Below are 16,748 nucleotides of genomic sequence, written 5' to 3'. Positions count from 1 at the left end.
CACCCAGAAACCTGCCTCCACCATCCTGACCCCATCACTGTTGAACTTGAGTTGAAGGGGGTGACAGCAGGAAAAAGTGCCACAAGCGGGATTTTGTTTTAAGATGGATCGCAGCTTGCAAGGACGTGACCCACACATTATGATCTCGAAACTATACCCTGCGGCGCAAATGAAATGCTACATGCAGGTTCTAGTACCACGACTGCAACGGACTGCCGCAGACTCAAAATACAGCTTATAAATCTCATACTCAAAATACCATTGAGTTGTGACTTCACAGCCAGTCCATCTGGCATGACCTCATCCACCTCCACGACCAATGAGAACCACAAAAAGGAGGTTCCTCCGTCGGTTTTGCCGTTGGGCCAAAGACACATTTCCTGCTCTGAGGGACCCATCACCCCACCCAAAGGGGCTCATCTGCCCGAAGCCGTTGGCCCCTACGGGGACTCGAGTTATTTACTGCCGCTCGACACTCAACGTTAGCAGTTTTTACAGCTGGTTGTCAACCCAGCTAATTATCCTCCTTTTCCATTCCGGACTTGGGACCGGACAATGGTGGAGTTCACCCTTGTATCCACAAACTTGATAAGAAACATTTGTCACTGTTCAGGTCTCTGCTGTATGTGTCGGTATGTGGCAATAATACATAGTTTTTTTTACACCTCCTTCTTCCAGATCGAATTATTTTTATTCTGTTTATAATGCTTTCAATACAGAGGGATTCAGCACAAAGCTTTTACAGAAATTCTTATTCAGTTAATATATATTTGAGTGTAATAATATACAAATTTTGATATCTTTCCAGAAACAGTCTAAATGGTTGGAGATGGCCATTAACAACATTGCTTCATCTGGCAAGTTTTCAAGTGATCGTACAATCTCAGAGTATGCTCGTGAGATCTGGGGTGTAGAACCTAGTTGGGAGAAACTTCCAGCTCCTCATGAACCACGAGACGAGGAATCTTCACCCGCTAGTAAATCAGCCTAGAGACAGTTTTCCGTCAGCGTTAAGTTTTACTGTAGTATCATAAAGAGAGAATGAATGTGTGTATGTGGAGAGACTAGTTTGTTTAGTCATCACTGTTAAATATCAGTGCCAAGGCTTGATGGTTAAGAATGAAGATGCCATAAGTAAAAAGGACAAAAACTCTAGCTATACTTTTAAGTTTCTGTCAGCTACAAAGGTCATTCAGATAGAAGCTGGAAAAGTTATACGGTCTGATATATATGTAAACTGTGGTAAAGTTTTTTTTAAAATTTAATTCAGATGGCAAAAGTTGGGGGAGTTCACCAGTGAAAGGGACAAGAGTTACTTACATCACTGTATTGTTGAGAATTGAATATATACACATTGTAGACCTTATGCAATGTTATTCAAAGGACTCCCTGATTTATTAGTACCAAGTATTTGTTAAGTAAGTAACTTTGTGCCTGTAACAATTCATCAAGCAATGAATCAGCCATTGGACAGAACTCTGATAGTGTTGCAACCAAACATTCATTTTCATAAATATCAGCTGATTTTGTTCAAGTTTAGTGGTTTCTCAAATGACTCAGACTGCAGTATTGTGAATTTGTGGGGTTTGCTTTATTTTTGACTATTCTGTGCCATAATGAGCTCCCTCGTTGTGTCTGTTTGGCTGCCCTCTTTTATCACCTCCTTGATCATAGCTATATCTTCCCAATTCAGTGGCCCAGGGTTGCTTTCCACTCCTTCAGTTACTAATAACGCAGCAATCACTAACGCTGCCAGCACGATTTCAGAGTGTTTTATATCACATTTTAAACCACATACCTGATATTTTATTTGATTGTTCCATCGGCCGATGACCGCTCGGTAGAGTTCTATGCTTATTCCCATTCCACTTACGCCACAACACTCAGCACTCCGCACACACGTCTGCTTCGTTTGCAGGGCTCCAATCGACTGATTATTTTTGACTATATTATGTAAGGAAGGCTTCTGCAAATTCTTTCGTGAAATGTACACCTCATTATAATATTACAGGTTAAGTCTAATGCTTCTTTGTTAGTAAGACTAACTGTATAGTGGTTACTCTTTAACAAAGTAACAAGATTTGTCACACTTGGTTCTTCTTCTTCTTCTTCTTCTTCAGCGTCCCTTTTTCCAGCTCCTGCCAAGTTGGAATATTAATGGTACCTTTCTGTCTTTCTCTATCTAACCATCATTGCTGCTCCTTAATTGCATTCCAATTCAGGTTCCTTCATATTATGCTGTTCTTGATCGAGTCCTACCACCTTAGTCTGGATCTTCCTCTCATTTTCCTTTCTTCAGTCTTAGCCTACGGTACTTCATCTGCCTCAGTATCCTTCCCTCCTCCATCCTTTTCAACATGTCCAAACTATCTTATTTTGTTTCTCTCCATTCTCATAGGTAGCTTTTCTACTCAGATTTTCTTTCTGACATCCTTGTTTCTTATTCTATCCTTTCTTATCTTTTCTATCATACTTCTTAAAAATTTCACCTCACTGACATGGATTTTACTCTTATGTCTTTTTTGTCAGTGTTCAGGTCTCTACCTCATGGTACTTCCCAGATCAAGTTCATCACCCTCTGGTAAAATATATTTCCTGTTGTATCCTTTTACTAATTTCCATATTCAGCCCCTTCACTTCTTCAGTTAATATGGACCTCCATGCCTTGAACAGGGTTTTGACTCTTGAAAACTGGTAATAATTCGTTGTAGTTAGATCTTGAGAATATGGAGGATGAGGAAGAACATATGTTATATTTTGCAAGGAATTCATTCATCAGGAGTGACCTATTGTTATAATGGAGAGTTGCAGTCTGTCAAATACACCTACGGTCATGCATGCAAGGCAGAGAGATTGCTGTGTCTGTTCTCTTTGTCTGGGAACTTACCCTACGATAGCAAGGCAGAGAAGCTGTCTACATACCAAGGCAGAACCAACCAAAGTGCACTTACTTTTTACTCTACTAGTATATTTTTTATTAGCAAAAACTGCATACCAAATTTGTTGCTTGTTAAATAGGTACAATAGTAAATAACATTGTGCTAAAGGTAAATTTTTTGCTAGTGTTTAAATGTTGCAGTACATCTAAGGTTATTGGCAATGCAAGGATGGGAAGGAAGTGACTGTGGCCTTAAGTAAGGTACAGCCCCAGCATTTGCCTGGTGTAAAAATGGGAAACTATGGAAGACTATCTTCAGGTCTGCCAACATTGGGATTCGATCCACCATCTCCCAATTTAAAGCTCACTGCTGTGTGATCCAAACCGCACACCCAACTCGCTTGGTGGGAATGACAGTCATCTCTTCACTCCTTGCATAACAGAGTTGTCAGTAGGTATTAGCTTTTAGATTATAGCTAATCAATACAAACACTTTCAAAGATCGGTATTTTTTAACAGTTTTCATGTGAATGGCTTTTGTACTAAAGAATGAAATGACAATGTTCTGAGTGAAAGTTTAACTTGTCAAATAAATATTAGAAAATTTGAATACTGCCTTTAATTGTAGTGAAACTTACAAGAGTACAGCATATATTTTACATAGATAGAATTTCTGTAGATTCACTTCACGTTCTCTCTCTGGTAGAAAGCAAGTTGATTTTGGCAATCGTATTTCTTAGTTCGGTGAAAACTTTCTAAATCTAAATTTATATATTTTTTTAACCTAATGGTTTTCATGTTGGTTTATGCAAATGTTTTCACCTCTACTATACAGATGCTCTTATTTTGTAGAAACTAGTCCATGACTGTTGGTGTTGTAAACAGGAATTATATACATTAACGTTTTTCTTTTTAGATAAATGTTGAACGTTCTCTGAAATGATTAAGAATTATATTTTTAAATGGAAATGTAATAGGCCTAAATTATGTTTATTTAAAAAAAAAGTCTATCGTCATAGCTTTTATATTGTCTACTTAAAAATTTTAGAATGTACAAATATCTTTTTAAAATATAGTAAATTATGGATATTAACATAAAGTTATAAATTTGTTCAGATACTTGTGCCACATCAAATATTTTTGTAAGTTACTTTTACTGTATAAAATGTGTTCTGTGAATCAGTGATGGAGAAGTATGGTGTCTCCTGGACCTAAGCATAGAATCTTTTGTTGCATTATATCAGGTGAACTGATGACCAATCTCGGCTTCAAATACCAGATCTGCTCTCAGGTATCAGGGACGTTGTACTGTTTTCCTGAAAAGGAGTTTTCAGAACCAAGCTGGCTGAGGGTTTTTTTTTTCTTTTAACTGTGGAATGGGAAATTTGTATACATAATGAAACATTACAACTGATTAATCAGTTTCCTAAGGAATTTTTCTAATATGAAGGCTTGATTAAATTATTGTTGGTGATATGCAAATTAATGTTCCTAATAGCTGAATAGCAGTAGAAATGAAAGTAATGCTATAATACTGTTATTTGGATGTATATTCACTTAAAGTGTTTACATATACTATAACTTGAAAATATCTTGTACCTCATATGTAAAAGAATTAATCATCATTGTTATGTACTGTAATGCAGTCAGTAATTACAAAATAATTATTCTCTTACAAGTATGCCATCATCCTCCCTAAAAATAACAATGCAAATCTATCAGTATTCCTACAGTTGCTGGAAACTCTTTTGAAATATGTTGGCATGAAGGCCTGTATGGCTGTCCTTGTTTGCAGTCTCCCTGGCTAACTGAAATTAATGCCCCTCTAGCTTTGAAAGAGAAATTGCTTGGTGCGAGACAAAGTGTGTAAGAAGGATGAGGCAAAATGGTGTCCTGTACATTGGCTGTTTGGCTTGGACAAGCACAGGTTGTTTAATAGCAACACACATTTCTTCCTACACCAAAGCTTGGCAACTGTGCAGTTGCCGCTGGTTCTCTTTGTAGCAGAGTTTACTCTGTCTAGATTTAAAACCATTTGAACCATTCCGAACAAGTTGAAAAACCATTGAAGTATTACCTCCTTTCGACTTGTCTTGTTAAGAGTTTCTTCATTCTTAGTAATAACAACTATTTCCAGGTGACCGTTCATTGCCAAACTGCAATAGCTACCCTTCACAAGAGATGCTCCTTTCTGCATACATCACGAGAAAAGAACTGACATTTCCTTAATTTACCTGTCCAGTGTAGTGTATTGCAGTGACACTGAAGCCAGTTCACTAAATTATTGACTACTGTAATATATTTCTCTTTTGTAATATTCCAAAGATTATTGTGATGCCAACATGAAATGGTATCAGTTACATCACCAAATAAAGATAGGTTTTGTTAATTGCTAGCAATAAACCTTAAAAATTTGCTACTGATGTTTGTGAAACTGTGTTTGTTCGTGCCTGTCAACAACAATATTAAACCAGTATTGTTGTCTCAATGTTGTTTGAAATTTTGATATTCTGGAATAATGTTCATTGTTAAACAGAAATGTATCATTAATATTTGAAAAAGAGATTAAGTTATAACTTATGGTTTCAATTTGACAGCAATGCTCTGTAAAGTTCTTTGAACATTTCTTGCAAAATGTTAACTTTGGCTTACTTCTATCACAGTTGTTTTCTGTAACAATAAAATATTCTGTTGTTTTCTAAACTAAAAAAAAATGGAAAACCATTTATCTTGTAGGAGAGTTATGAAGACTTGGTGCCAAATTTTCTGTGCATTGCTGATACTTATTTTTATAATAGCTCCTTTTTATATGTGATGTGAGACAAATGCAACTTTTCTTGTTTTCATTTTGAAAACGTGTAAAACTGTGTATATTCTCTGTGCTAAAGGAACATTGAAGTTACATTTTGTGTTCGCAGTTATATTGCCATGTCATAAAGCTACCGAATCTGTACAAAATAAACAAATTAAATATATGTTTTCAAGCATATGTTCCATAACTTGTTCTTTGAGGAGAATCCAACTTTTTCAGTATTCTTCATAATCATCAGCATCATCATCATCAGTTTATAGCTCCAGTTTCCTGGGTTCTGTTCATAAATCTCTTCCACTCTCCTCTATTGATAAATATCATGTTCTTCATAACATCCTTGTGCCCTTCCCCTAATCACAATGTCAATCTTGGTCATATCCATCCAACAGATTCTAGTTCTTCCAACCTGGGGTTTTCCTTCTACCTTTCTTTCCAAGTGCACTTCTGTTGTTCTCATAGGCTCCATACTCATCACATGTCCAAACCACTGAAGTCTGGATGTACCAACTGTCTAGTAGAGATAATCCCAACTTCCCTTCTCACTTCCTCATTTTTTTAACTTGTCCATACTGGTCTTCTGGGTGGACCTCTAATGCCTGTAGTCTTGACGAGTCTTTCTTCGCGAGGGTGTTTGTTTCAATACCATAGGTCAGGAAGTAGGTGTTGAAAATTGCTAATTTTGCTTTCTTTGGAAAAACTCTTTTGCACCCTGTTGATCTCTTTTGAGGCTAAGTTGTCTCTGCAGAGAATACTGCCAAGGTAGGTGAAACTATCCACGCTCTCAAACTATTGGTCTGTTAGTTTGATGCTTGCTGGTTGACCATCTCTATTCACTGCTATCACCACCATCCTTTTCTCATTGATTTCAATATGGCCTTCCACATGTCTACGCTTGCTTACACCTCTTCTCTCTCCCCAAATTGTGATGTCATCAGCAAAGCCTATTGTGTTGAGTTCACCTGATGTTTCCTTAATCCTCTTCATTAAATTATCCATAACTGAATAGCAACAGTGGGGAGAGTGTACTGCTCTGTTGCACTGCACTCTTGGTCATAAACCACGATGAGTGCCACTCTCCAACTCACACCCAGCTGGACAGTCCTTGAATTGCTTTTCAGTTCAATATTTGTATTGTATAAATGCTAGCAGTTGCCTTATTTCCAATCGAAAAATTATTTAACCCAAACCTAGGCAGCTATGGTTTGAATCCCAGCCAATGCATATGAGTAGGGCCCGGATGTTTATGACCTTAACATGTTAGAAATATGCAAGCATTTATGACCTAAAAATGTATTAAAATATGACTTGAAAATTTTTGGTCACATTTTCAAAATGTTTGCTGCTGTTTAAATTAACATTATATTGAAAATATACTTCTAAAATCTAGAACATTCAATAATTAAAAATAAGTAATAATATTAATTTTGTTGCCATTGATGCTTTCATGGACTGTACTTATAGACATGATACTATATAGGCTTTTGGGCCAAATTACTCATTTGAAAGGTAACTCTCGACTCGGCACAGAATGAAATAAATGTCACATTTTGATGGGCGATCAGAAAAAATTAAGACAGTAAATTACATGAATTTTAAAGTTTTCAGATGGGAACAATCTCCTATTTTCACGCAACACTGACTTCTAATGGGAAAAAGACACTCAACATTGCAGGATGTTACTGGGTCATATTTGAAACACGTCAAATCATTAGATTTCAATTGAGGCTCACTATTCTGTCGCTTTATAAGCATCTGCCTCTTTCTATACAGCTTACCCTACTAATTCACATAAATATATATTTCTAAAGGTAATGTAATAAATTACAGACAAGAATTAGGAGATGTGAAAAATCCATATTTGAGACGACTGAAAGCAGGGTATGCGAAAATGGAATAAACAGATAAAAAAATATGACAAAAACATGAAAATTCAAAGAGAAATATGACCATGATATGAAAAATTACCTCTACTCAGGTAATTTTTCATATTCAAGACCACGGGGTGGCCGCCTGAGACATTTCAAAGACAACTGAAACAAACCTTAAACATGGCAGAAATAAACCCACAAACCTGGGAAACACTTGCCTAGGACCGTTTACTTTGGCGGCAAAGTGTCTGTGCCTCAGTTCAACACTTTGAACAAGAAACGCTGCAGACATGAAGATATTAAGCGACAGGAACGCAAACTTCGCCAAACCCAGCCAAGATCTCCCTTGTTCCTCAGCTGCATGATGTGTGGATGTATGTTCTACGCAAGAATTGGCCTGTACAGTCACTGGAGGTTTAAAAACAAACTGCTGTGAATTGAAGTGAGCTATTAGCCAGGAAATCTGTAAACTCAGAAATGAGCAACTGCCGCTACCGACAATGAAAAATTACCAGGAAATGACAAAAAAACGTTAAGAGAGCCAAAATATAACTTTATGTGACCCGTGAAAATTGCATAATTTTAATCACCGTAGATAAAATCATGCTTAACTTGTATTTTCCATGGAAATAATTTAAAGAATAAAATATCACATGTCCTAAACATCTGGGCCCTACACAAGAGATTTTTTAAGTGAAAAATCACCTACATATGGTTTGGATTTTATGTAAAACTGAAGGTCCCTTGGTTGTAATCGTATCAACAGTCAAGCTTGCTTGCTTCCTTTCTTTCTTTAACCCAAAACCGACTGGTGTAAGACATACACCCTACTTAGAGGTGCAAATTCTTCTTGCTCAAAAGGCTTGATTACATAATATAAACTTCATGTTATCTACGTATTGTCACTTAATAGGGTTGTAAGAGAGTCACAAAGTTCTCACATATAAAATACAAGTTTCTTCAATTTATTTACAGAGATTAGTACATGTTTTGTCCTAGAATATTATATATCATCATCTAAAACTTGATTAAGATTTAAAGCTTTAAAAAAAAGTATCATAGAGCAAAATGTTAAGCTAAAACTATGTTGAGACTAAAAATAACAAGTTCATGTTAGTTGAAAATGTCTTCTGAAGGTCGTATGATGCAGCATTGGCATAAGTTCTTCTTGAAATGAACCAGATTTGTTGTAGACATTAAAATGCAGCCTTTGGTATTTGAAGATGTAAATATTAGGTCTTGCCTTATGTTATGTGGGACATTTTTGCGAACACATAATAAAGCCCGCTAACACACTTTCCTCTTCCCTGTCAACCCCTCTATCACTCCTGCAAAGCACGTAGTCATTGCAGCAGGATATGGACGATTTGACTTAAGACCGGCAAGGATGTAAGTTGTTTCATTTCGTTTTTCATTCCATCCCCTTTTTACTTTCTTTTGTCCTCAACCAACACTTATAGCATTCTTCATTTGTTACAGATATATTCTTTCCAACACCTTAAATTTTGATACTGCTACACGGCTGAAAGCAACGGGAAACTACAGCCGTAACTAACTCCCGAGGTCGTGCAGTTCTCTCTGTATGAATGATGTACCTGATGATGGCTTCCTCTCGGTAAAATATTCCGGAGGTAAACTAGTCCCCCATTCGGATCTCCGGGTGGGGACTACACGAGAGGGGGCGATCGTCAGGAAGATGGATACTGACATTCTGCGAATCAGAGCGTGAAATGTCAGAAGTTTCAATCGTTGTGGTAGATTAGAGAACCTGAAAAGGGAGATGGATAGACTAAAGTTAGATGTAGTTGTTATTAGTGAAGTACGTTGGCAGGAAGAACAGGATTTTTGGTAAGGCAACTACCGAATTATAAACACAAAATCAAACAGGGGAAATGCAGGGGTTGGTTTAACAATAAATAAGAAAATAGGACAGCAGGTAAGCTACTACGACCAGCATAGTGAAAAAATTGTCGCCAAGATAGACACCAAACCAATGCCCACCATAATAGTGCAGGTCTATATGCCTACTAGCTCAGCAGATGACGAGGAAATAGAAAGAATATTTGAAGAGAGAGGAGATTTAATACAATATGTAAAAGGTGACGAGAGTCTAATCGTGATGGGAGAGTGGAATGCAGTGTTAGGCCAAGGAAGAGAAGGTAATACAGTAGGAGAATTCAGATTGGGATAAAGGAACGAAAGAGGATGTCGGCTGGTTGAATTCTGCACTGATCATAATTTAGTCCTTGCCAATACTTGGTTCAAACACTACAAACGATGGCTGTATACGTGGACAAGACTTGGAGACCCTGGAAGGTATCAAATAGACTTCCCCCCTGTGGGTGGGGGTAGTAGAATAACACCCATGGTATCCCCTGCCTGTCGTAAGAGGTGACTAAAAGGGGCCTCAGGGGCTCTGAACTTTGGAGCGTGGGTTGGCGACCACGGGGCCCTTAGCTGAGACCTGGCATTGCTTCCACTAACTTGTGCCAGGCTCCTCATTTTCATTGATCCTATCCGAACACTCTTGGTCAACTCTTGTTCTTTTCCAACCCCGACGGTATTACGTATGGAGGCCTAGGGAGTCTTTCATTTTCATGCCCTTTGTGGCCCTTGTCTTCCTTTGGCTGATACCTTCATTTCTTGAAGTGTCGGACCCCTTCCATTTTTCCTCTCTGATTAGTGTTATATAGAGGATGGTTGCCTAGTTGTACTTCCTCTTAAAACAATAATCACCACCATCACCACCTCAAATAGACTTCATTATGAATAGGCAGAGATTAAGAAACCAGGTGTTGGATTGCAAAACTTTCCCAGGAGCAGACGTGGACTCTGACCACAACTTGTTGGTCATGAAATGCCATCTGAAGCTGAAGAAATTGAAGAAAGGATAGAATGCAAAAAGATGAGATCTAGACAAGTTGAAAAAAAAAGAGTGTGAGAGATTGTTTCAAGAAACATGTTGCACAAGGACTAAATGAAAAGGCTGAAGGAAACACAATAGAGGAAGAGTGGATAGTCATGAAAAATGAAGTCTATAGGGCTGTTGAAGAAATGTTAGGAAGGAAGGAAGGAAGAAAAGATCAACTAAGAATCAGTGGATAACTCAGGAGATACTAGACCTGATTGATGAACAACGAAAATACAAGAATGCTAGAAATGAAGAGGGCAGAAAAGAATACAGGTGATTAAAGAATGTAGTGGATAGAAAGTGCAAAGTAGCTAAGGATGACTGGCTGAAGGAGAAGTGCAAGGATGTCGAAGGTTGTATGGTCCTAGGAAAGGTAGATGCTGCATATAGGAAAATCAAGGAAACCTTTGGAGAAAGGAAATCTAGGTGTATGAATATTAAGAGCTCAGATGGAAAGTCACTTCTAGGGAAAGAGAACAAAGCAGAAAGATGGCAGGAGGATATCCAACAGTTGTATCAAGGTAAAGATGTAGATAATTTTGTTCTGGAACAAGAAGAAGCTGTTGATGCTGATGAAATGGGAGACCCAATTTTGAGGTCAGAGTTTGACAGAGCTGTGAGCGACATAAATAGGAACAAGGCACCTGGAATTGATGACATTCCTTCTGAATTACTGACTGCCTTAGGAGAAACCAGCATGGCAAGGTTATTCCATTTAGTGTGCAAGATGTATGAGACAGGAGAAGTGCCATCCGATTTTCGGCAAAATGTTGTTATACCTATTCCCAAGAAAGCCGGTGCTGACAGGTGTGAAAACTGTTAGTTTAGTATCTCATGCCTACAAAATTTTAACACGTATTATTTACAGAAGAAGGGAAAAACAAGTTGAAGCCGAGTTGGGAGAAGATCAATTTGGCTTCAGAAGAAATGCAGGAACTCGAGAAGCAATCCTGACTTTACGAATCAAGAAGGACAAGCCCACGTACATGGCATTAATAGATCTACAAAAGGCATTCGATAATGTTGATTGGACCAAGCTATTTAAGATTCTGAAAGTGATTGGGATCAGATACCGAGAACAAAGAATTTTCTATAATCTGTATAAAAATCACTCTGCAGTGATAAGAATCAAGGGCTTTGAAAAGAAGCAGCAATCCAGAAAGGAGTGAGGCAAGGCTGCAGTTTTCCCCCCTCCTTTTCACTGTTTACATAGAACAGGCAGTAAGGGAAATCAAAGAGGAATTTGGAAAGGGAATCACAATCCAAGGAGAGGAAATAAAAACCTTGAGATTTGCCGATGATATTGTTATTTTATCTGAGACTGCAGATCTAGAGAAGCTGCTGAATGGTATGGATGAAGTCTTGGGTAAGGAGTACAAGATGAATATAAATAAGTCCAAAACAAAAGTAATGAAGTGCAGTCGAACGAAGGCAGGTGATGCAGGAAATATTAAATTAGGAAATGAAGTCTATTGTTATCTAGGTAGTAAAATAACTAACGATGGCAGGAGTAAGGAGGACATAAAATGCAGATTAGCACAAGCAAGGAAGAGCTTTCTTAAGGAAAGATATTTCCTCACTTCAAACATTGATATAGGAATTAGATGTTTCTGAAGTCTTTCGTGTGGAGCGTGGCATTGTATGGAAGTGAAACATGGATGATATCTAGCTCAGAAAGAAAGACAACAGAAGCTTCTGAAATGTGGTGTTACAGACGATTGCTGAAGCTGAGATGGATAGATCGAATCACGAAAGAAGAGACACTGAATCGAATTGGCGAGAGGAGATCGATTTGGCTAAATTTGATGAGAAGACGAGAGATAATGATAGGACACATCTTAAGACACCCAGGACTTGTTCAGTTGGTTTTTGAAGGAAGTGTAGTTGGTAAGAATGGTAGGGTAGACCAAGGTATGAATATGACAAGCAGATTAGAACAGAAGTAGGATGCAATAGTTACATAGAAATGAAAAGGTTAGGACAGGATAGGGTGGCATGGAGGGCTGCATCAAACCAGTCTATGGACTGATGACACAAACAACAACGTTTCAGCAGGACTGTAATGCAATTTTAATCTGATGACATATTAACAACTAAGATTTTCCATTTTAATTTGTTGTACAACCTTGTTTTTACATTCATATGTTTCTATATCATGACATGTCAAGTTTATATCATTTTTGGCTGAAGATTATCTCATGGGAAGATCGCAACTAGTCAGTCAATCAATCAATCAATCAATAATCAATTGACATTGATCTGTATTTAGGGCAGTTGCCCAGGTGGCAGATTTTCTATCTGTTTCTTCCCAGCATTTTCTTAAATGATTGCAAAGAAATTGAAAATTTATTGAACATCAAGTAAATTACTCCAATTCGTAACTCCCCTACCTATAAACGAATATTTGCCCGAATTTGTTCCCTTGAATTCCAATGTTATCTTCATATTGTCCGGCTTCATGGCTAAGTGGTTAGCGTGCTGGCCTTTGGTCACAGGGGTCCCGGGTTCGATTCCCAGCAGGGTCAGAAATTTTTAACCATAATTGGTTAATTCCCCTGGCACGGGGATTCGGTGTATGTGCCGTCTTCTTCATCATTTCATCCTCATTACGACGTGTAGGTCGTGTACGGGCATCAAATCAAAAGACCTGCTCCAGGCCTCTCCGGAGGCCACACGGCATTTCATAATTTCATTTTGTGGTCTTTCCTGCTTTTAAAAGCACCACTCAAACTTATTCGTCTGCTAATGACATTCCACACCATCTCTTAACTGACAGCTCGGAACAAACCACTTACTTACAAGTCATTAATCTCATATTTGGTCCGTATTGATGACAGTGATTACATAAAATTTTTAAAAATATTTGTTTAATGTCAACCTAGTCAATACTTACAATTACCACTAGTGTGGTTAAATGATTATAAATAATTGAAAAATCGTGAACATGTTTCGCCCTTCTTAACGGGCATCATCAGCACTATGAACAACTTTAAAAATAATAGTTACATTTAAGACTGTCTTACAATAATCAATCATATAAGATTGGAATAAAATGTGACATTAAAGTTGTTTTTGATACCATTATTAAAAAGTTATAAGTAAATCTTATAAACACAAGTTAAAACAATTGTAGGTCAATTCATAATCTAGTCTAAAAAATATATACGGTATGTTAATGTTGGTAGGAAGATTGTCAAACGGCATTCGTCTGAAATTGAAATGGATCCATTTTCTTTAACATTTGGTGAAGGTCCATATTAAGCTGTATTCATCAGCAAGTAGAAATTCGAAGAATAAAATATATATAAAACAAGGGCTCTAATTAATCATGTAGTAGAAGATTAGGTCAGGGATGATCATGGTGATTCTTCTTGAGTTAAATTGGTTATGTAACCAGTCGAATAAGAATACGTTGAATTAAAAATACACGTCGTAAATTCACGACAATGCACTGGATTGAAGATATTTGTCAATATAATTGTAGTATCCCTTCTGTTGTGTAAATTTTCAATGATTAGAATGTTGGATAGACTGTAAAGAAAAATAGAAAAAATGCATTTAAAGTGTATGTACAAAAATAACAGTTGTGGTTGTATACGGTTATGGGTTACGTAAAAATGCGTACTTACTCGAATGCCGTAGAGTGTCTAACTTGTTCTGTTGCTAGCGGTAATCTGACTGGCGTTTCTACTACGTGTATTGTATGGGTGTGGCGGAGGGAGGGGGACGAGTTGAGGGAGGGAAGAACTGGGCGGATTGGTACATACTGGTGTCGATATGGGAGGGGGATTATTCGGAGGGGGAATTATAGGTATGGTATCTGGGGGCGTGTTTGGAGTTGTTGGATTGGTAATTTTTAAAATATGCGGGATTCTCTATTGATTTGGGATAACTGTTTTCAACAACTTAGGTATTAATGTGTACAAAGGACTCTTAATTTCCGTGTCGTCATTAAGGTTATAATCCTTATTAAACGTTTTGTCCAAATAAATATAGATATTTTCAAATTCGTTCAGTAGTTTTCCCTTGTTAGTATTCTTTATTATTGTTAGATCTTTTTCTATTGTGGTAAAATGGTGGCCTGTTTCCTTCATGTGTGTACTCATAGCGGAATATTTGTTATGTTTTTCGGCATTGAAATGTTCCAAATACCTTGTAATAAAACTTCGCCCAGTTTGACCAACATATGAATAACCACACTGTGAACAAGTCAACCTATAAACTCCTGAATTCTGATATTTGCTGTTATTATTATTATTTATTTTATTATACTTAAACAATATGTTCTGCGTAGTATTGGTTGTTCTGTAAGCTATGTTTACATTATGTTTGTTGAAATTATTGGTAATTTGGTGGATCATTGGGCTATTATAAGTGAAAACGGCATATTTATTTTTGCTAGGTTTATCCGGTTTGAGGTTAGTGGACAGTTTGTTTTTTATCTTATATATCAGACGGTTTATCATTTCAATTTTGTATCCATTGGTTACTGCAAGGTTTCTTATGTAATTCAATTCAGTTCTCAAATTTTTGGGAGATAAGGGGGGTTCTTAAGGCTTGATATATTAGGCTGTAAAAAGATGTCTGTTTTTGTGTTCCAGTCATGAAGTGGAGCTCCGCGATCTTGACATCTTTTCTCGCGTTCTGTGTAGTGTCGGTGGGTATCAGGGAGTATTTGATCATTTGATTGGTGTGGTGGTTGTGTGAACGTGTTGTCTTGGGAGTCTGGAGCTTGTTTTGATTGATTTGAGGGCATAGTTTTGTTTCATTTTATTGCCCTAAATGCCTCCATGTTGGATTTAACTACAATTGCTCCATAGATAACTTACCAAGCGTGTATGTTGGTTACTAACCTTGCCCTAACAACCACCCACTCGCTAAATTTTCTTGGCCTCCATAGATACTACCAACTAGATATATAATTCCACTCTTCCATTGAGGCGTTTCTAAGGCAACAGATCTTAGCCTACTGCTGGGAGCCATCTTGGTGGTCTGTGATAATATAATAATAAACATCATAGCAGAACACCAGCTACCCGTATGGACTAACAACCCTTACGATGAGGGTGAATCAAAATGAATGATTCATCCGTCCCGGGCTCACGCCCACCAGCTAACATCAACCACGAACTTAGCATGATGGAAACACAAGTGACAGAGCAACTACCTCAGGTCTGCACTGCTAACAGTAAAGGCGAACCTGGTCATTCGGATTCTGGGGGACCAGGACATCATGCAGGGAAGAGTCAGAGCTTCCCAAAACTTCTGAAACCCAAGAGAATGCAGTTCATTGGCACACTCAACGTACAGACTCTGGCTAAAACAGGCAAACTGAAGATTGTGACTGATACCTGTGACAAGTTTAGAATTCTTATTCTTGCAGTTCAAGAAACGCGATTTCGTGATTACGATCACTCTGATTCAGGTGGATATCGAATATATAAGGGGAGGCCTGCAACTAAACTCGCAAATAGTAATTTACATATTTTGGGCACTGCATTCCTAGTACATAACAGCATACAGAACTCGGTGATAAATTTTACATCACCTTCAGAACGTCTCTCTCTGCTCACGGTTAAATGTGCTAACAAAGCCTACACACTGGTTAATGCACACGCTCCGGTGAACAGTGAAACTGACAAAAACAAAATTGAGAAGTTCTGGTTGCAACTCGAACGAGCACTCGCCAAGATACCTCAGCATCACGTTAAAATTCTCCTTGGGGACTTTAATGCACAAATCGGCAGGGAACGAGAATACAGAAGCATCATTGGGTGCTTTTCAGCACACAAGAAGACTAATGCCAATGGACATCGCCTAATCAACATATGTAGAATGGCTAACCTCCAAATAATGTCCACACACTTTAAGAAACCTCCATGGAAAATGACCACTTGGAAATCACCAATCAACTACATAGGTGAATACCAGATTGATCACGTAGCCATCACAAGAAAATACTCTCCTGAAATCATGAATGTGCGAGTTCGCAAGGGTTGCGTAGAGTCCGACCACCATCTTTCACAAATCAAAGTCCGCTTCAGACCTAACCGGAAAAGTTATCAGAAACCTAAAATACCACGCATTGATCCAGAGTACTTAAAAGATCACGCACAGGAATTCATGGAATCAATGCAGACTAACACAGAAACATGGGACACCCTTCTTGCAACCATTCAAGACTCAGCGAAGAAACTTGGCCAACCTCCACGAAAACGTAAACACAGGTGGTGGACTGCCGATTGCGATAGAGCTCTGGAATCCCACATGCAAGCCTGG

General features: G+C 37.9%; 1 protein-coding gene across 1 annotated transcript in view; it reads left to right on the top strand.

Annotated features, from left to right (window-relative positions):
- The window catches only part of Glyp (glycogen phosphorylase), a 156,065-nt gene extending 150,198 nt beyond the window's left edge, over positions 1–5,867 (top strand). The window contains exon 14 of the mRNA XM_067153980.2: positions 809–5,867. Within this exon, the coding sequence (XP_067010081.2) occupies positions 809–991 (183 nt within the window). The 3' untranslated portion in view covers positions 992–5,867. The remainder of the gene's footprint in view (positions 1–808) is intronic.
- The last annotated feature ends 10,881 nt before the right edge of the window (positions 5,868–16,748 follow it).

Source organism: Anabrus simplex, chromosome 9 (genome assembly GCF_040414725.1).
Source record: "Anabrus simplex isolate iqAnaSimp1 chromosome 9, ASM4041472v1, whole genome shotgun sequence".
Classification (NCBI taxonomy): Eukaryota; Metazoa; Arthropoda; class Insecta; order Orthoptera; family Tettigoniidae; genus Anabrus; species Anabrus simplex.
The sequence above is the reverse complement of the archived record's forward strand: the minus strand, read 5'-3'. Positions and strand labels throughout refer to the sequence as shown.